Genomic DNA, 20,181 nt, shown 5'->3' with positions numbered 1-20,181 from the left:
GATCTTAGGAACACACTGAGCTCATGTCTGTTACCCTCCTTTGGCTACCTAACTTGTTCCAGATGCAGTTCTAGGCAATAGCAACTAATAAAGGAAAATGCTACTTTAGGCAACAGTAGAATAATGAAGAAAAAATGTTTCAGCCCTTGGCCCAGAATTGATATGAATTACAGGAGGACGCTGTGTTCTGTGTAATCTTGGTTTTGCATCTTACCCACCCAACAGATGTGAGCTGCAGGTTGGGTCTCCTGCCATAAGAGCATATGCCTGCACTCACATCTTGAAGAGCAGTGCTAATCCTCCTTGGTGGATAAAGGAAGAGTCTTCTAATGTGAAAATACGCTATGCTTGGGAGCCCCAGGACCCACATAGCTCTTTTGCAAGGTTAGCTTCAGCCAGCTGCCTGTGCTGAAAGGACTCCCTGCAGGATTGGGGTACCAGAGCCAGCTACTGGGGAGCAGAAGGAGCATCTGCTCATGGGCAGAAGGGGCCAGATCGCTCCTTTTGTAGGCAACCTTAATATAGGATTGATTTAGCTGTATCATTTGCATCCCAAAAGTTGTTTAAAATATTTATTTGAAGAGAAATGTGTCTTCTGTCATACTGAAAAGGCTTCATTTTTATCCTCATAGCACTCTAAACAGGCACATGGAGATCCAACCCTCTATCCAGAATTTGGGCTCAGCTGCTCGAGGAAAAGTTGGATTGGAGGTCTCCATATTCAAGTCCTGGTCCTGAGCTCAGATACACTTTTATTTGCCTGTGGGAACGCTGGTAGTTCTGATGATACAAGAACATCACAGATGCATTTCTGACATTTTTTTCTCTTGGCAAACTTGCTTCAGTCACTCTCCTGGCTTCTTAAGTCCCCAGGTCAGGGCATAGCATGAATTTCATGAAGTCCTTCCAAGCATTTTCAGTCTGCTTCAGTCTAATAAGATCTCAAACAAAGAGATTTCTGGAAATCTCCACCTCTACAGACGGGAAGATTGCCCTGATCTGCGGCAGAGGACCCAGAAGTAGCTTCAATTGTGGTATGGATATTTCATTATCATCTGGAGACATCTTTTAAACCTAGTAACTGAATTCTGAAATACTGTCCTTATGAGATAGCCCTTGTTTCACAGGGACCAAAAAAAAAGGGGGGGGGTGGGCAATACTTACATACATACTGTATCTAGGGATGTATTTTGTTTGGAAGGCTGGTGTCTATAAAAGGTTTCCAAGCAGTCTGATAACAACAGTAAATGATAGTAATCCTAACTTGCAGAGCAGTGGTGGTAATGTGCAAAGTGTTTTCCTGGACAAAGGACAAAGGACAAAGACTCATTTTTGATTACCTTTGTTCATGTTATGAATATAGAACCAGATATGGTTCAATGGACAAAATAGAAACTCTTCTATTAGGGGTCTCATTGCTGTTCTTCAATGTCTTTTATGGATTCAGGAGAAGAGCTGAATTGGGGAGTCAGGCATTTTTTTTTTTTGTTATGTATATATTTCTCCTGCCCTGTGTCATTCTCTAGTACTGACTTGGTAACATCAGTAGCAGATTGCATTTCAGGACATCTTATGAAGTGAAAAATTAGGCCTGTCAAAGACTACTTAACAGATGTGTGAATCCAGGAGTAGAATGAGAAATATGCTTAAATAATAGGTACAGTGAAGTAACTTTTAGTAACTAAGTCTGATTTTTGGAAGTGAAGAGCTTAGTTTGTTTTAAGATTGTAACAAGGATAAAAAGTCAAATAATATGAAATTTATTCCCTGAATTCTGAGTTTTCTGGCATTCTGAGGATATATCCCTACCTCCATGGTTGTCTCATTCTGTAATTTGAAGTGCAGTATTTAAAACAAAACTACTGTTGATTTATTTTTCTAATAGGGAATAATGAAGAATATCTATACATGTCTGTTCACTGTTTATAGTTAATAGTGAAATGCGACTCCTGAAGTGGCATTTAGAAACATGGAATTTATGATGTGCTGTAGTTCCTTTGAAGTTATGTGTTTTGCAGTGTGTGATGGTCTTGCATTTCCATCAGTTGACCTTAATGTCTCACATGCCTTTAGTGCCAAAAACTCGCAGCATGAGTTATCCACAGGCTACACTCGATTTATGATTTTCTACTTCGCCTTTGTAATCCAGAAGGTTTTCTGTATGATGGTAGATAAATGAGCAAATGGAAGTAAAAATTTTCTATGGGGATTCCTGGAGCAACCAGTACAAATGCTGTGACATACTGTAGAATTAAATATAAAACTTTGGCTTTGCACTTCTATTGAATCATGAAAGGAAGGCTGAAATCCCTTCTCTTAACATAAAATATTTAAAAATCAACCATTTATTATGCCTAGATTTGATAAGGCTACTTACCAGCCTAGACATGTTTGCACACAGCAGTATCTTCTCATTTAAATTCAATCACAGTCACAAAACAAGCCTGGCTTAGACTAGCTAAAGATATAAACTTCATTTTCATCTCATTAGGCCACCTGGAAGCAGCAATCAGTGAGTAGTCCTGACGTCAATGGTCTCTCTACTTCATTAAAATGTTAATTTCATGGCTTTAATTCCCTTTGTAAAACGTGCTGTTGCAGGACACTATATGCAGATTTATTCCAAGACAGACAAATCTGCATGACATATTCCTTTTTTAGTCCCTTAGGTTTCCTTGGGTTTTTATTTTTAGCCTTTCCTATTTTTACATACCACTGTGAAAAGATGATCACCATAACAACCAAAAAAGTAAATATTTTCTTAAAACAGTATACTTTGAGAATGTAGACTTAAGAATCAAGAATTCAGAGCATCATGCATTTAGTGATACTTAGTTGTGCTATTCCCTTTTTCAGTATGCAGAAATGAGACAGGTATTGGTAGTGGCCAACAGTTCCAGACCATGAAGGGAGAAGAACATTATATAGTAAATCAGAAGCAGCTATATAGATGGGCCATAGCATTGATGTTCTTGGTTCTCAGGTCCTGTTGATTTCAGGACAGAGTGATGGACTTTTCATCAGTTTTGTGTCTCTCCTTGATAATATGTATTTTGTCAGCATTTAATCTCCATCTTCTTTTTGGTTTAGGGCATGGACTTCTGTTTTTATAGCATATTTCAATATTATACCTCATAGGTCCAGCTTGATTATTTGTAATAGAAGTGTATCTTTGGTAGTAGAGAACAAAAGAAGGAAATTGTCCATTTATTCTTTTGCGCTTTCAGCATATTCCCTTTTTTAGAAGATGTTGAGTACTATTACATATTCTTTGAAGTGCTTTATAAACTGTAAATCCATTTTAATGGATGTCAATAGTCGGTAATGTAGGTAGATATAATTATACACCTATTAGAGATGGCAAAACAAGATGTAGGGTCTTAACTTCTCAGAGGCCATCAGTGGTTCAGTGGCCTGAGTCAGGCTGGCCGTGCTTGGCCGCGTGGCTCTGGCAACGCGCTCACTTCCAGGCTGCTGGCAGGGCTCAGTGCTGGGCTCTCCACGCTGCGCCAGCAGGTAATGTCACTACAGGCTTTATATGAAGCCTCCCATGCCCTTCTAAAGAGGCACTTTGAGGTGGCATCAAGGTTGTTCTATGGAGGATCCTGGAAGATCAGGAGTCCTGCATGATGTTAGCATTACTGAAGGTGACGAGGACCACCAAGTGCCAGTGCAGCAAAGAAGAGGTTTGCTTTTTTTTTTTTTTGCATGCTAGACACAACTGAAGTTTTCCCCCTGGCAATCCCAGCAAAGATTTCCCACAACTAGTCCTACAAAGATGATCGTACAGGTAAGTAACCATGAAGAGGTAGTTTCCTTAGCCTCAAACCTGGTCTCGGCCTGTTGGGGGAGCAGTACCGTCTACTGCCATGTGCATCTCTGCTAGTTCCCTTGAGAGAGCGTGGCTCAGGGAGCGAAGTGGAGATGTGTCTTGTCATTGTAACTCTGCAAAGTTGTCAACATGACCTTAAACAAGACTTGAGTATGGTAAAATTAGACAACCTTTCCAACCTCCAACAGTTTTCCATTTTGGAATAGATGAGTTTAAAAAACCTCAGAACCTAGTTTGGTGCTCTTAGTATCAAGGAAGAAGCTGTATTTCTTTGTCTTTTTTTTTTTTTTTTTTGAAAGTTAGTGCAGATAAATGGACACTTGCCAATTCACTTCTATTTTGGGTTTATTGCCTACAAAGTTATTTCATCAGAGGCAGCACCGTAACTCAATGTACTTGTCAGTTTAAAACGCCAAAGTGTGCCAGGGTTTTACTTTATGGATAGAATTACTCATTCATGTCTACAGTTGGTGAAAGCGATACTCTGAAGACTTCTCAGATCATAGATTGCTATGCTAGAAAAATATCCCATTATGTAATCTCTTTGAGACATTTGCTATAGTAGCGGCATATTCATTCTTCTAACACTGTATTTTGATTTGACATACAATATATCTTAGAAACTAATCAAAGAATTTGTCACTTGGGTGTGTAGTCCACTTACACATGTGTTAGCGCAAGTTGTTAGTCTGCTGAATCAATTTTGTTGTCAGTCTTAATGTTTGGAAGGCTGTTTCTACAATAAGACCGTATAGTTACTTTTGTGTTAGTCACTTAAATGTATGACTATAGATGTGCATTGCTATGCGAGGGCAATGTTAATATGTGAGTTCAGATGTTGATACATCCGAGTTCAGAGATGTAAGTTTACAGCAGGTATTTTCAGGAAATCAGCCTTTTTAGCCTTCTGTTGAAAGGGGCCTGTAGCACAGAGATTTGTAATTTTCCTGACTTCAGTTGCCAGCGTGGGATTGTCTTCTGATGTGTATAAAAAAGCAGCAGACCATTGCAACCCACATCTTTAACACCATATGCAGATCAGGAACATCAGCCTGCTTTTCCTAGCTGCCCTGCCTGGAGCGAAGTGACCCACTGGGCTCAAGGCTATGCCATTCTCACCTGGGATAAGTAGTTCTCTGGTGATCCTGAGACCAGGGCTGAGGATGAAGCAGTAGCACACAGGCTCCTCCTCTTTTGCTGTCCCTGGGACGAGGCTCAGGCTTTGCGTTTGAGGTTGGCAGGATGGCAGTGTTGCCCAAGTGAGAAGGTGAATGCTCAGAGTTTAGTTCCCATCTGGGCACGGGAATTACATGCTCAGACACTCGGCAGTTTTTGCTCGTTTTCATTCAAAGAACTGCTTTGCCTGTAACTTTCTCTAAGCATCCTTATGAACAGCACTAGTTAGAACAAAATCATTAGTAGATCTGCTTATTTCTATAAAAACAGATTTTTCTGCTGTTGGCCATTTAAAATGTCTGCAATGGCCTAAATGCCTATGAGGCCATGATGCTGTGTATTAATGGATTTCACAGGCTTCAGCATCCCTTCTTTCTTTTCCATGGCAATCTCAGGGCATTTTCTGTTGGAGCAGCTAGTTCCTGCATCGCTCATTAACCATCACGGAGCCCCAGCTGAAGCGCTGATCTGCAGTTCTAGTTGAAGATAATTTCCTACTAGAGCTCCCTGTGTCTGTTTTCTATCCACAGGACAGTGCAGAGCAGAGAAGCAGCAGGAACAGCTCTCTCTATTCTTCTTGTTTCCTGGTGCTTTGCCAGTGAATGGAAGAAAAGTGTGCAGGGTCAGCTCAGTGCTCTTTGCATTGATGCTTTGTAGAAGTTTGACACAAGACAAAATGTGCATGTGCCTCACCTGGGTTCGAATGAATGAGAGAGAACAAGGGGGCCAGAGAACCGGTCTCATCAGGGTGCCATCAGGAGAAGGTGTTTGGTTTTGCAATAAGAATTATTTTAACAGCTTTTTGAAGGGAGTGAAAAAAAAAAAAAAAGGAGCTATTGAGCTACTTGGGGACATGCCATGGCTAACCTGTGGGGCCATGCACTCTTAAAGAAATGCCTCCTGGTCAAATGCAATGAGTTATACGAATAAATAGATATGCTCCCTCAAATCTGTAGTTGTGCAGATTCTGCTAATTACCAGCACATTGCATGAAAGCCTTTTCTTCATAAGCGTTATCACAAGACAGGAAAAGTCCGCGTTCCAGACTCTGCTGCCAGGCAACAAGGGAAACATATTGTTTTTTTAAGCCCAGTGAAAATGGTGAAATTGAGGTGACGCTTGACTTTTAATTTACATTTTCATTAAAATGTCTAACTACTGCCTAGAAGTGAAACCAGCAGCTTTTGTAGGTGTTTGCTTGTTGTGCAGAGAAGAACGAGACGTAGCAAAGAGCTGCAGCAGGCTCTGAGCAGAAGGGTGTGCACACAGGGATTTCAGCACGTGTGCTCAGTAAAGAGGTGCCCCCTTCCAGCAACTCTTCTCAGGGTAGGTGCCAGTGTCAGTGCTTGACCTTGCAGTGGGCCAGAGCTATGGTACTGGGCCGCCAGTGGCCTCTGCCCTCTTGCCACGAGGTTACATGATATGGGGTCCCGAGAGAGCCCGAAGGCTGTCGGACCTTGCGGCTTTGGGCACCTTTCTACTACTGGAACTCCATGAAGTAGCTGCAGTGCATGGCTTGGGGCTGATCCTATGTCAAGGAGGAGGAAAAGCGCTAAGGATTTTACTGCAGGATTTTACTGTGAAGGGATGGCGGTGCTCAGGCTGACAAATACATCCCTGTCTTTTATCAACTTGGAGGTTCCGGTCTGCCCATTTTCCCCTTCTCTTTTTTACTATTGTGTTTTGTTTAACTTTCCCTAATGAGCCCAATGAAAAGCAATTGTTCTGAATAAATCATGTGTGCTAGAGAGCCCTATATCACAATTAGGATTCCATTATACTTTAATTAGGCATTGCATTATTAAATTGATGTCTTTGGCTTCTTCCAGGTCTCCCACTAATCCTGAAACAAATTCTTCTTTGTGGGTAAATATTAGTCAGCCGTAATTAAAGAGTATTCATTGGTGTTGAAGCTTTTCATTAAATCCCTTTCTGATTAATATGGCTCCCCCAAGTACTGGGCTGATTAAATTTAATAAGATTTGTCCACTTGTGTATCATGGTCTGGTGGAAACCGTTTTAGCACTAGGAGACTGGGAACAATAAGTTCATATCTCGGTGCATCTAACCATGGCTCAGAATGCCTGTTATTTGCAGTGCTCTGTGCTCTTGTATCAGTTAGCTGTATGATTTACATAGCCAGTCAGGTGAAGAAAAATATGTAAAAAAATTAAAGAATTACATTACATCTAGAGAGAAAGATTAAATATTGAATATTAAAGAATGTTAGTAGCCCTGATTTTTGGCTAATTCAGGACTAGGGCTTTGCTGCTTAATTGAAACTCAAGCACTTCTCTTCCCCAAAGTGATTTTGCTCACTGAAACATATAGATGAATTTGCTTGTGTGTAAATATACCTCAGCTGTGAGTTCACATAATAAACAAGACATTTCTGCCCAGAGTCTCTTCTAACAGTAGAGTATGAAATGTTTTCAGAAACCAAATCCTTGTCCTAGATTTAAAAAAAAAAAAAGTTGGAACAAGAGGATAATGTGACTTTAGTATATATATTAATCTGAGAGAAGTTAAAACCTAACAGTTGTCTGCCTGCTGAAATTATGCCTTCTTGTCAGACTGCTGGTGCTGTTCTGCATTCCTCTTGCTTTGTACCCCGAAAGGAAAACAAACCGCTGTGACCAAGAATGGCAATAGAACAAATCAGCGAGGCATGAAATATAAGAGATTGGCTCCGGATGCATGTGGAAGCACTCAGTCCAAATATTTGAGGTGGCTGCTAGCAGGTGCTCTTTCAACATCTGGTTTATATTCTATTTTTGTTTCAGGGTACATTTTCATCTAGTATTTTGGTGTGGTATGGGCAATATTTTTAATACTGTATTTCGAAGTCTGAATGTATTTTCTCTTTTGTTATGTGTCCAAAAGATTATGGTACCGGGTATATCATCTAGCCCGTCAATAATACTATTGCCCTGTGGGGCAGGGGAGGTTGCTACTAATTCTGGCTTGCTTCCGAAGGCTGTGTTACCCATGAGTGATGTGTGGGACAGTTCGGAGGGTAGGGTTAAAAAACCGTGTAAGGTCACTAGCAGCTAAAGAGTACTCTCTAGTGGTTGACTTTGAGTAGTGATAAAAATAAATAGCAAACTGCACTGAACTAACAGAAGGTTGCTTGACTGGAACCAGAACCCCCCTTTCCCCCAAAGAAAAGAAGGAAAAGTGCAAAATAGAGTAAGATAAAGAAAGTCAGTTGTACTTCTTATCAGAGTTTCAGATGAGAATGGATGTAGAAGCCAAAAAAATTTTTTTAAGTTATTTTATAGTCAGTATTTACTTGCTTACTCCTACTATTGCAGTATAGTGTTGAATGGCGCTGTGCTACTCTTACCAGCATCCTTACATTGACATTAACCAAGGACCTGATAAAAAGTTAAAACTCTATCACCTTTCTGAAAATATTCAGATATTCATTGGTTAATGTAGATCACTGAGAAACAACTGCCATGACTGTTTTCTTCTGAATATCTGTGGTGAATTATTTGGCTCTCCTCCTTAGTCTCTGTCTCACTCTGGTTTTGTGGTGCCTTCGCAAAAGACAAATTTCAAAATAAGTTGCAGGTCTGTCTGGGGATGGTGTCTTCAGGATGGTGTGATAATGTTCCTCAGTGTAAAATGATCAAAAAATTCCTACCCTGCATCCTGGTGAAACCTAGAACTATAAAAATAGCTGTATTTGAAATGAGTATAAACAGTGGCTTTAGAAGAATTAGGGGAAATAAATAACATCTAATGGAATGAGCAGGGTAATTTGAAAGGCTAGTCCATTTAATGTTTATATTTTAACTGGAATGCTGAAAGCTAGCATATGCTTTTGTGCTACAACATGACAGTTCATATGTACTACTACTCCTGGCATCTTTTAAAAGGAGCATTTTTATTTTCCAGGAATTCCAGATTTTAAGACAGCTGCCTTGATTATCCAGTGGGAACATACTGTAGTTCTGAACGTAATTGATAGGGCAGTTGTATATGTAAGTGTTGTGGTGCTTGCTTTACTGTTAACTCATGAGACTGGTCAGAACTGAGAGTGGGAATTTCAGCTGCAACTGGAACCTCTAAGAACTACTTTTTCTTTTTCTTTTTTTTTTCTTTTTTTTTTTTAGTTTTAGAGATTGGATGGTTAATTCCATCCAGACAAGATATTGTTGGTCCAAGTAGAGAGGAAAATATATATATAGCTGGATGACTTCTTTTTTTTTCAGATCTCAGTGCCATCAAATAACATAAGAATAAGGTGAATAAGCTGTTATGTTAAAAGATAAGAATAAGCTTGGGTTCTTTGTACATGCATTATGTGTGTGTATATATTTAGTATACATTAAGTGCATATATTTGAACTGGTATCTTATTTTTGCTTAGTTATCATATTTGCTTTTCCAGAAATACCTGGATGACTTTTTTTAAATTCAGCAGTTTCCTAATTTATATACATTTGCCTTTCTATAAATGTACCCTGTTAACGCAAAGTAGACTATCTGTGATGCTTTTTAAAAGGTTTTCACTGCAGTATGGTAAATCATCTTTTTCTGAAGCATAACTGTGAATTTACTGGCTGTTTGCCAAAAATTTCTGTTAAAGCATATTAGAGTTGAAGAGATGCATACCAGCTATTATATGAAATATACCTTTTCGTATGGATAAGTAGTAGTGTACTCTAAGTTTTAAAATGACACGTTCTCTCCTTTCTAACTTGATATGCCTGTGAAAACTAAATTGCATGTATATTCCCATGCAGTCTGGAAGACTGGAAGAGAGAAACTATGCGTAGGGAGGAGTAAACATGATATTTTTTATTATCTGGGTTTGGTAAATATCGTTCAGGAATGATAAAGAGTGGTGAGTCAGTTATGCCTGGTCATCCCTAGTGACTGAAAATAACTTGTTATTTCAACCCTTTTATCCCTTCACTCCCTCCTCTCCGCATATTTTGTACTTTATTTTTAGCTCGATCAGCTTTTGCTTTGCAGTTTTGTAAAACAACCCTTCAGAGCATGGGAGAGAAGACCCAGGGGCAGCTGCCGTTTGGCAGCTCGTCACTGCAGCCGCGACGCCAACACGTTCCCTGTCGCAGCAGCTGGGTCTGGCTCTTCCCTGCCGGACACCTCTGCCTCGTTTGCCGTTTCACGTAGCAAGGTTGATGCCTGAAGCCTTTAGTCATTATGTGTTGACAGCACTACTCACAAACGGTGCACAGCATTTTAGCCAAGCGACCTCCAACTTTGGTAATAGTCAGGGGCCCAGGTCTGAGGAGATGGAAGGATGGAGTTGAATTTTGAAAATGTTAGAGTTTGAGAAGTGTTAAACAGGTGAAATCCAGGACCAGGACCCTGCCTTGTATTTCTCTGGTAAAAGGGACCTGAGCAAAAGTGCCTGCAGCTAAAAGAGCTAAATCTGTGTTTCACTTCAGCCTGACATGTGCCTCAGCATTTTTGTATGGTTTGATCCTTGAACCTAGAATTAGTTTAGTGCTTGGTACATCTTTTCTTTTGCAAACCAGGTTATTATACTTCTTGATCGACTCTTATATTTCCCTAGTCTTCCCATAGGACTGAGTTTTCTCACTGTAGCTGATTTTTATCATGTTTTCTTTCTTGTGTTAGTTTAGGTTTGGTTTTGAAGGAGTGAATTTGCCAGATGGAAGAAGACAACATCTCTTCCACTTAAAGAGAAATAGCCTTTACAAACCATCACCAAGTCTGTGAGAGTTGTAGTCAGTTAGTCCTTATTGGTATTCTAAGTTCAGTGTAATAATGCTAATAAATTAATAGTGAGAAATGGGGATAAATTACCTTTTGCTGAAGTGCAGTCCTCCTTATCTTTTGAGTTACAGTGAGGATGAGGGAGAGACCCGTTAAAGCTGATTAGCAACCACCAGATGGGCATGTGAGGAGCTCATGTCCTGGGCTAGGGGAGAGTGGAAAATCTCTGACGTAGCCTGTTTGCGTGCCCTTGCCTCAACTCCAGGGTCACCAAGCTTTCAGGGATCGTGTTCCAGACTGTGTTTTTCTTTTCTGCTAGAAATGCCGCAGAAACCAGGGAGAAACCCACGAGGTCCCCGTTACCCTTTGAGCTGCTTCTCGTGCCCGCACAAGGCAGCTGCCCTGCAGGGTTGGAGCACAGAGGAGCACGTGTGGAGGATCCCATGGTTTTTGCTTCTCGCTGTAAATCCTGTCAGGTGTCAGCTTTCTGGTAGGTTGCTGACTCCACTTCCCTCTAAGATAACACAAAGGACTTGATGGTCAATAAACAGGGTGAAAAATCAGATCCCAAAGCAGAGTTTTAGCTATGAGAAAGGACATTGCTTTTGAGTGCACGGAGAAAAATAACAAGTAGGAGTTGATATTAATTCTTGGTCTGTAGACCTGAGGTGGCCACTTTGGAGAAGCCTGTCTGGTTCCAGTTCCCACACTTCGAAAAGTATGTTGAAATATTTGAAATGATTCAGAGACTTGGCAGAGGGATTTGAGCATTTAAAAAGCACACTTCATACTGAGATTTAGGAAGATCAGTATGTCGGGTTTATTAAAGAGCAAGTTAAGAGGTTGGTAGATGAGGCCTGCACTTATCTACGTGACCACAGGCAGCTCTTTAATTTAGCGGAGCTGTAAGAGGAAAAAGAGTTTGGGAGGTAAAGCAAGATACATCCTGTATAGAAAGAAGGTAGTGCTTTTCTCTTACCCTTGCTCCCCTCCGCCCTCAGGATTATTAATTAGAAGAATGGCCATCTCTTCTAAAAGGTATTAGGACAACACAGGATGTCAATGTCTTACACTATCCCATGGCAAAAATAAATAACATTCTGCATAAGGTCCTGTAGCCAGTGTCATGCAGGAGATAAACTTAGAGGCACCTAATGTTCCCTCTCAGCCTTAAAGCAATTGAGGTATTTACAGTAGATTTCAAAGTCGGTGCAGATCCCGCTTCCTCCCCACTTCAGTTAGAGCTATTGTTTTACGCATTAAGTTGTAGCATCAAACTGAAAAACTGTGAGAGCTGCAGATATTTAGTGAAAGAATTAAGCGCAAGTAACATATGCCGACAGCTATGAGGAAGTCCTTATATCTCGTTCTTTTCACCAGCCAGGCTGGAGGTCCATCGTAGCCATTCCTGGTAGTCCTGTATTCCCAAGTGTAGCACCTAGAGCACAGCCGCTTCCTTCTGCAGAGCAAAAAAGAGCCAGCACTTTCCCTCCCCAGGGCTTCCAGCACTATTTCTTTAACTCCTTCATGTCGGCAGGTAAAGCGCTGTCATGTCTCTGTGTATCACCGTGCCAGCGGAAGGCTACTTAGCTTGAGAGAGAATCGAAATGCAGGATCGCCCTTAATCAAGGCTGGCATGATCATTCCGTTTTTTTTTTGTTTGTTTATTTGCTTGTTTGATTGCTACACTTAGCCCAAAAAGATTTCCAATAACTGCTGAGACGAGAGTGATTTAACCCTGGCTGATGCTGCCACTTTGAAGAGGGCTGCCTCAAGTTCTAAATCTTCACAAGGATGATACTTCCCAGGAGGGGCTGTAAATCTTTGATGCTGCTCCCTTCTTATACTGTTCTCAGAGAAAAATGACTTAAATCTTTTCTCAGGAGCCACGATAGCATTATTTCCCAGTTTTAGATGGCTTTTGTTTTTAATGCACCAAAATGTATCTTTCTGTCAAAGCTATCATACAATAATTGGATATTGTAAGCCATAACTACTTTTGCTAAAGTGGTTCCCATCTCTGCTTGACGGTGATGCTGATCAGTGTATTTAAGGAAAGGCTAAGCCATTTTCTATGTAGTTTCTTAAGGAAGTGTACCTAAAGTTGAAGATTTGTAGCAGGAATAGGGAAGCCACAAGTGGTGTTTTATGGAAGCCTGGAGAGGTATGGAGCATGTGGAGCTGTATGATGGAGGGAATGCATGGTGCTCTATGGAGAGAAGGAGATGCAGTTGTATCATGGTGGCAGGTAGAAGGGACAAGGGCCATAGATGTAAGTCCCACTCTTTGCAGAACTGTTTATTTCAAGGTTATTGTGCCTATAGTATTGATCCCTGTGAGCTCCCCATTCTGCAGTGTACTGCAGTTGTGCATAGGGCCTTCTCTACTGGATCCGTGCAGGGGAAGAGCCTGTACAATCCTTGTGTGATTTAAGGTAGTGTCAACAGTAAGTAAAGCAGGGCAAATCAGAGCTGCGATGCTTCTCACCCAGGAGGCAAACGGGCAAAAGCTGCAGTCCTGCTGATGCGTGAGGAGGGACTGGGGTGCCCGCCCGTGCTGCTGGCGATCTGAGCACTTCCATTAGGCCACCTTGCCTGGGGCCTCTCCTCATTTTTGGCTCATCATTGGTCATTTTGGCCTGAAAAGCTTCTGCTTGGGCTGATCGCGTTGGCCCCCGGGCGCTGCCTGTGCGGGTCCTCCTGCGCAGCAGCGAGCTGCCCGGCGTGGCTCAGTCCCAGCGGCGCGCGAGGAGGAGTCCTTGCTCCCCGCTTGAGCCCTGCCTGGAGGAGGGTAGTGCTACGGCTCCCGCAGGCGGCCACGGGCACGTGGGGAGCCTGCAGAAACAGCCCCCTCAGCCCGTGTTGCTTCTGCAGGTTTGCAGCTGGCTTGCAGTGTTCTCTTTGGAGGTGCATTAAGCGCTTAAACTGCTGCTGTTAACCCAGGCAGAGAGACAAAGCCTGTCCCTGAGCCCTCGTGATGCTGTCACAGGGGAGCCCCCATTCCCAAGGGCCAGGGGAGGGGGGCACCCAAGGCTTCCTTTGCTGTTGGCGCTGTTATTTCGGCTGAAGGCCTGGTGAGGATGGCTTGTTCTGCAAGAGCAGTGTCCAAAGCAACCAGCTCCGCATTGTAATTACCCGAAGCCATGTCATGTAATAACAGATCCTGAAATATAAATAGCTTTGACTGGAACGCAGGAAGTTTAGATGGAGCAAAGTGCCTTTGAGGTGTATTGCCATCCCGGAATGGAGGCTGCAGCATTTCTTAATCACCTAGCTCATGTTTAAAGCTATGTAACAGTAGTTGCAGAAAAACTTTGTAACCCCTCCTCAGCACTGTAGTGCAACGTTCTTTTTCCGAGGTATTTTTCTGGAGTGTAGGACAGAGTATTATTCATAGGTATGAAGGAGGTGTAGTTCTACTACTGCATGAGGAAAGTCATGAGAATATAAAGCTACTGAAGTGGGTGTCTTTTGTCCTGAATACCTGGGCTACTGGTCTGAATTTTTTGCCATAATGGAGTTTTCTAAGTTTAATTAGATTCCAAATGCCAAATTGTGAACATTAATTGATTTCCTCTTTCCTTCATTCCTTTCCAGTGGTTTGTGGAACCATGTATGATGAAGAAGGTCCTGCTGCTGTCACTAAAAGCTTTCAGAAAGTCATGGGCAGCTTCTCTGGACAACAAGCAAACGCACCCACTCTGCTTGATTATTGACTCCCTAGAGTAGTGGAGTGATGAGACTTTCCTTGGAGCAATTTCTCCTTAAAATGTGCAAAAGCAAGTGCTTTAAGCAGGCATGTAGATTCAGGTGCCTCCCTTCAGAGGGAGGCAAAGACAGTAATGCTGGTCAAGCCAAGGATCCAGGTTAAAATTTTCCTGAGAAACAGATTACACTCAGACTAAGGGGTATTCCCTCGTCCTTCAGGAGTGCTCGTGTTTCCTCTGCAGCAGTAAGTTTTGAGGGGGTTGCTTGTTTTTTTTTTTCCTTTTAAAGCAGGTTCCCTTGTAGCAGTTTAGCAATGATGTATTTACCCTTTTCATATTAAAAGATACCATTGACAGATCAGCAGCGAATACATAAGACCTTTTCTGTACAAGTTTGCATTGTTGATCTAGCAGCCTACTGCACAATGATAGCAGGGACACACTTCTTTCGGCAGCTGTAGAAAACTGTTTGAAGCTGACCCTTTCCACATGCTTGCCCTGCCAGGGAATTAAAGCTTCAGGCTGCCATTTGTGTGGAGTTTTTAAATATGTATGACCCAAACAAGGGACCTATTGCAAACAGCTCTAATCCTCTGGTAGATGAAATCTGTTGTTATAGTCTTTTCTCTTTCTGATGTTTCTGTGCTTTTAGATATGCTAAACAAACCTTTGAAGTAACTTTAATTTCTTCTTGTGTAAAATATACTTTAATGGATAAACCTTGCAGCTCGGAGTTAGGAGCTGCTGGTTCAAGCTGGCCATGCTGAGTGATTCATCAACCATTGCCTCAGTTTCCCCATTTGTGGTGCAGAAACAGAAACATTCACCTTACCACACAGAGCTCTTTGAGTTATCTCTGGATAATTTAGAAAGCCTAACTCCTCAAAGCCTTTACAGTCCGGAGTGAAGCTTTCCTGGAACATACCTGTCTAGGAAAGGAGCAGAGACTTCCTGTTTCTGATCAGGAGTTCCCAGACTGAAATATGTGTGCTTGATGAGGGGATGCAACCAGCTGCATGTGTGCGGTGAGCCCTGGCATCTTCAGTGTGCCAAGTTGGTTGCAATCGTGTAGCCACGTTTAGCAAGATACACCACCGTAAGATGTGTGTAGTATGTTTGGGAACGAGATTTTATGTGCAAGACCTTTAGTAGTAACTCACACGTGCCCAAAAAATGGCTTTCTGATGTATTGCCTGGGGTCTGTATGCTAGTGCTCTTTGTATGTGTCCTAGGGATTTCTGATCCAGGGGCATCCATATATCTCAGACCAATGCCAAGTGAGTTTTCAAGCAAGGAAAGACAACATGTTAAAGGAAACTTGCATGCATAGTAGCCCCAGTTAGAAGTATATTAAAAATATCAGGGAAAAAAGTCTTGTTCTCTGTTATTATTTGACAGCCTCTAGACAGAAACAATAGAGTGGACATTGGTAGGACATGAGTAAATGCTTTCGTATCATAGTCATCTAATACACAGCATAGCATATTAAGGTGTTTAGCACTCAGCACAGTTGTCATGGTGAGTGAGGACAGTATGTGTAAAGCCTTATTTCCAAGAACACGTGCATGTTCCTTAGAGTAATGGCAAGCAGACTGTTAGCTGCAAAGACTAAGGACTGCAACTTGAGTGAGAAACTTGTTCAGCCCAAAACTCTTGTGTGTTTTTGTGCGTTTCTTTTTTTAATGTAAGAACCTCACAAAGACTGAGCTTCCCTGTCCTCTCTCTTGAATTAAAAGCGGGTAGGTTTTTGTGTGCCATAAGAACCTGTGAAACTATGGAGAATCAGAAGGAAGACAGAGTTTAAGGGCTGCATATCACATGAGGCAGCCCTTCCCCAGCTGTGCCAGGAACCCAGGGGGGATATCCTGCAGATAGATGGTAATCCTTGTGATGGTGTAAATGTTTAGAGAGGGCAAGGAGTGAGATTCCAGCTGTTTGGAAGAAAAAGGAACATGCTTTGCACAAAGGTGAAGCAGACTGGCTGTAGCTTCCTTTAGTAAAAACTGGTTACCAAGATGCATTCGGCATCTCTTGAAAAAAAATACCTGAAAGGTTTTATCTATGCAGAAGGTAGTGGTTCTCTGCCCAGGTAGCGTATGGTCCTGTAGCTTGGCAGGAGTATTGAATTTTGTTCTAGTAAGGATGCTAGGAGCCAGTTACAGCCCTTTGAAAGTACAAGTAACCTGCCACAAAACTCTCCAAGAGAGACCATTATGTTTGTAAAGCAATCTAAAGAGCCAAGGAGGTTTTTCCCTGCTCTTGTGATATTTGAGCTTTAGATATACCATTTTTAACACTGGCCTTTTAAAAGTAACATTTTCAAACTGTTTCTGCCATTTTTTAGATCTGTGAGAAAGGCAGAAAAGTTTGGGAAGGGGAGCAGATGAAAAAGGGGGAGGACTGAAGAGCAGGTTGTTGTCTCTGCAAAAAGTGACATTGTCCATGAGAGCCAAAGTCTTCCGTTGCTGCGACCGTAGACGGCATTTAGTCTGCAATTCCCTTTTGCCCTGAGATAGCAAGCAAAATAGAAACAGCAACACAGGATAAATCACTGCTGGCAGAACTTAACAGTTATGCAACATCCAGTATATCATGCACTTATTTTTAGCTCAGTTTTACACTAGCAGAATTTACTTTATGAAATTTATAGAGAATGTTGTCTGGTCAGACATGTTGCTGGAGGATAAAGAGGAAGCGTAGAAAACGCATGTGTGTAAACTTAGTCTGTATAGAGAGGCAATTGCAAATTGCCTGGCAATACTGGCATTGGCAACATTGGCAATACTGGCAGTGTATTTTTTCAGTAGTATTTCCTTTAATTTCCAATCTGTGGTTGCTTTTAAAGTAGCTAACTATCCTCACTTGAACCAAATAGCTCAGTATGCTCAGCTCACTTCAAGCTTGGCTTCTCCCTCATTTACAGGGTGCTTTGAATTTACCAGCCCTGGCATGCAGTATACAGCAGTTTACTTCATTAGAGGACTGGCTGGTCAGATGTACAGAAATCGTTTCAATCAGAGTACTCTGGAAAGGCAGCTGAGCTACAGAGATATTCCTTATCCTCTATAAGATGCACTAAATTTAATGAACTTCTGATAATTATTTTGGGGTATTTTTCATGTGTGTTTTCCATTAGGACTGTGTATGCTGCTTGCTCCAAATCAGAGTTCACACTGGATTTTTTTTCAGTGTTCACAGGAATATATACTAAGTTGTATTGGACTAAGTAAAGGTAATTTCAGCTGGCAGTACAGGGATGAATGTTTGGTAAATTGTAATAGAAGATTAGGCTCACATACTCCGTTCTTTTTCCAAGACCAGACGTGCATCTTTTCTCCTTCCAATTCAACTTTATTCTCTTACTCATTGTGTTGTAGTTCTGCTTTAGCTTGTATAAATGAATATCATTTTGTTTCTAAAAAGTTTTGCTTACATTCAGAACAGGTAATGATAGGGAAATATTTGACTTCTCAGCCTTTTGGATTTCAGAAGAGAAAGTAGACTCTACTTAGCTAACATACCTTTGAGATTTGCCACAGTTCTCAGTCATGTCTTGAAGCTAATGGGTGTTTCTGACCGTTCGTCATCTGTATTTATGATCTTCTCAAAAATATTTATTCCAGGTAACAATCTCGATGCTATCCATGACATAACTGTGGCATACCCCCAGAACATTCCTCAGACAGAGAAGCACCTTTTGAATGGAAACTTCCCCAAGGAGATTCACTTTCACGTCCAGAGGTACCCAATAGAGACGGTGCCCACTGCTAAGGAGGAGCTGCAGCTTTGGTGCCAGAAGCGTTGGGAAGAGAAGGAGGAGAGACTCCGGCAGTTCTACGAAGGTGCAAGGTGCTTCGATGCGACGGGGCGAAGCGTTATCCCACCGTGCAAATCTGAGCTCAGGGTCCTAGTGGTTAAGTGCGCCTCGCTCCTCTACTGGACAGTGTTCACACTGGGTATGTTCGTGCTACTGTACACGTGCAGCTTCGCACGGTGGTATTTTGTGGCCGTGATTGTCTTTTTTGTTGTCCAGCAAAAAATATTTGGTGGGCTGGAACTAATTGAACTTGCTTGTCATCAGTATTTTAAAGGGCAAGAGCAGATATGTGACACAAAAGTGAAAAGCACTTAGTTCTTGGGTAAAGAAAGGGTAAGAATGGATGTTTTTGAGACATACTGCAGACTTTGTAAATGGGGAAGAATTTTTGCATGAGAATTGTCTTTTCTTACTATCGACATTATTTGTTAGACATTTGCACTTAATTCTGTGAAAGGAAAGGAAAAACATTAGTTACTGCTACACATGAAAATGATAGTTTTTATCTCTGAATGTAATTTCAACATTGCTCTTGCAAGCAGCTAGTAACCTGCATTCTGCTGTAATTATCAAACAAACTGCTGGATTATTGAACAATCATAAGGATGTTAATAAATGTGATATGTGCTGAACTTTAATGTAAAAATCCAAACTGTCCAGCTATGAGAGACAGATACAGGATTTCTGTATAATCACATTGTCATAAAGTGAGCACCAGACTGAAAAAGCTAGGAAATTTAATGATGGTTTGATGATAGCTGTTAAGTTTCTTTTTTTGCTATGTCAAATGTTGGAAACGTAATTTAAAATACTTTCTCATAAGCTTTCCCAAACACTACTGAGCTTATTATTATTCAATCTGTTTTGGCTCAGTAAATCAGAATTTAGAAGAATTTATAAGCCCTGCTGTCTTGTGCTGTAGTACAGAAAACTGTGCTGGCGCTGCCTCTGTTTAAGTCTTATCTGAGTATTACTAGACCTGTGCAGCTGGATTGATTTCTCACTGTTTTGTATTGTCCTGGTCTTCCTGTTAGTTTTGGAAGATGTGTTCCTACTATAGTATTTAGAGTGGGGTGAGGGGGAGGACTGTCTTTTGTTTTAGTAGTATGTTTTTTTTTTTTTTTTCTGATAGAAGCAAAAATAGATGTCTAAATGTGTATGACTAGCTGGCAAATGTATTTTAAAGGGTCATCTTGTAGACATTATTTGTGTGAAAATGTTTTTTAATTTGTCAAAGATGGCAAGGTACTTTTTATTTGAAGCATTTATTTTCATTTTCAAAATGCTTCCTTAGACATTTCAGGTGCCCATTTTGTAAGTACAAAAACCGCTTTCTCTGAGTGTCAGCCAGACCTGTTGAAAAGCATCTCATGCAAAGGTTGTCTCCGCATAGGTACGAGAAGAAATGTGTTTCAGACTAGCACAGCACAGGCAAATTGAGTTACCTCTTCCCTTCGCAATGTTCTCTGTGACCGACTGATTGCGTCCTTTCTTTTCCACACCCTCTTGCAATTTGTTTTCCCTTTTGGACTCCTCCTAAATCACTTTCCCTTCTTTTCATGACATGCAGAAAGTCTGAGGTTTCAGTTCTGACAAGACGCCTGGCAGTCGTGTTCCCTATCATGCGTAATGCAAATAATGCTCGCGGTCACATAGTAAATGGGATAAACATTGCCAGCTCTTAGGGGATGCTTCAGTTTCGATTTGTTGTTCAGTCTCAGACAACGTCAGACTGCTTGGTTGACTGTATTGCCACAGAGCTTCCCTGAAGTTGCTGAATCTGTGGTTATTGCAGGAGGCTTGTTTGAGCTCGCTCACGGGGGCCCAACTCGGGGTGCATTGCGGTGAAACGTGAGTGTGCGGAGGGCGGCCCCTGTACCCGGGGCCATGCTGCAGCTCCCAGGTACCATCCCAGCATTGAGGCACCTCTGCT

The 20,181-nt window shown here is 41.5% G+C and overlaps 1 protein-coding gene across 1 annotated transcript in view; it reads left to right on the top strand.

Moving 5' to 3' along the window:
• Positions 1-19,276, top strand: part of LCLAT1 (lysocardiolipin acyltransferase 1) — a 100,204-nt gene extending 80,928 nt beyond the window's left edge. The window contains exon 6 of the mRNA XM_088520561.1: positions 18,055-19,276. Within this exon, the coding sequence (XP_088376687.1) occupies positions 18,055-18,563 (509 nt within the window). The 3' untranslated portion in view covers positions 18,564-19,276. The remainder of the gene's footprint in view (positions 1-18,054) is intronic.
• The last annotated feature ends 905 nt before the right edge of the window (positions 19,277-20,181 follow it).

This window comes from Tinamus guttatus, unplaced genomic scaffold (assembly GCF_059628265.1).
Source record: "Tinamus guttatus ecotype Peru unplaced genomic scaffold, ASM5962826v1 Tinamus_guttatus_pri_ptg000090l, whole genome shotgun sequence".
NCBI lineage: Eukaryota > Metazoa > Chordata > Aves > Tinamiformes > Tinamidae > Tinamus > Tinamus guttatus.
The sequence above is the reverse complement of the archived record's forward strand: the minus strand, read 5'-3'. Positions and strand labels throughout refer to the sequence as shown.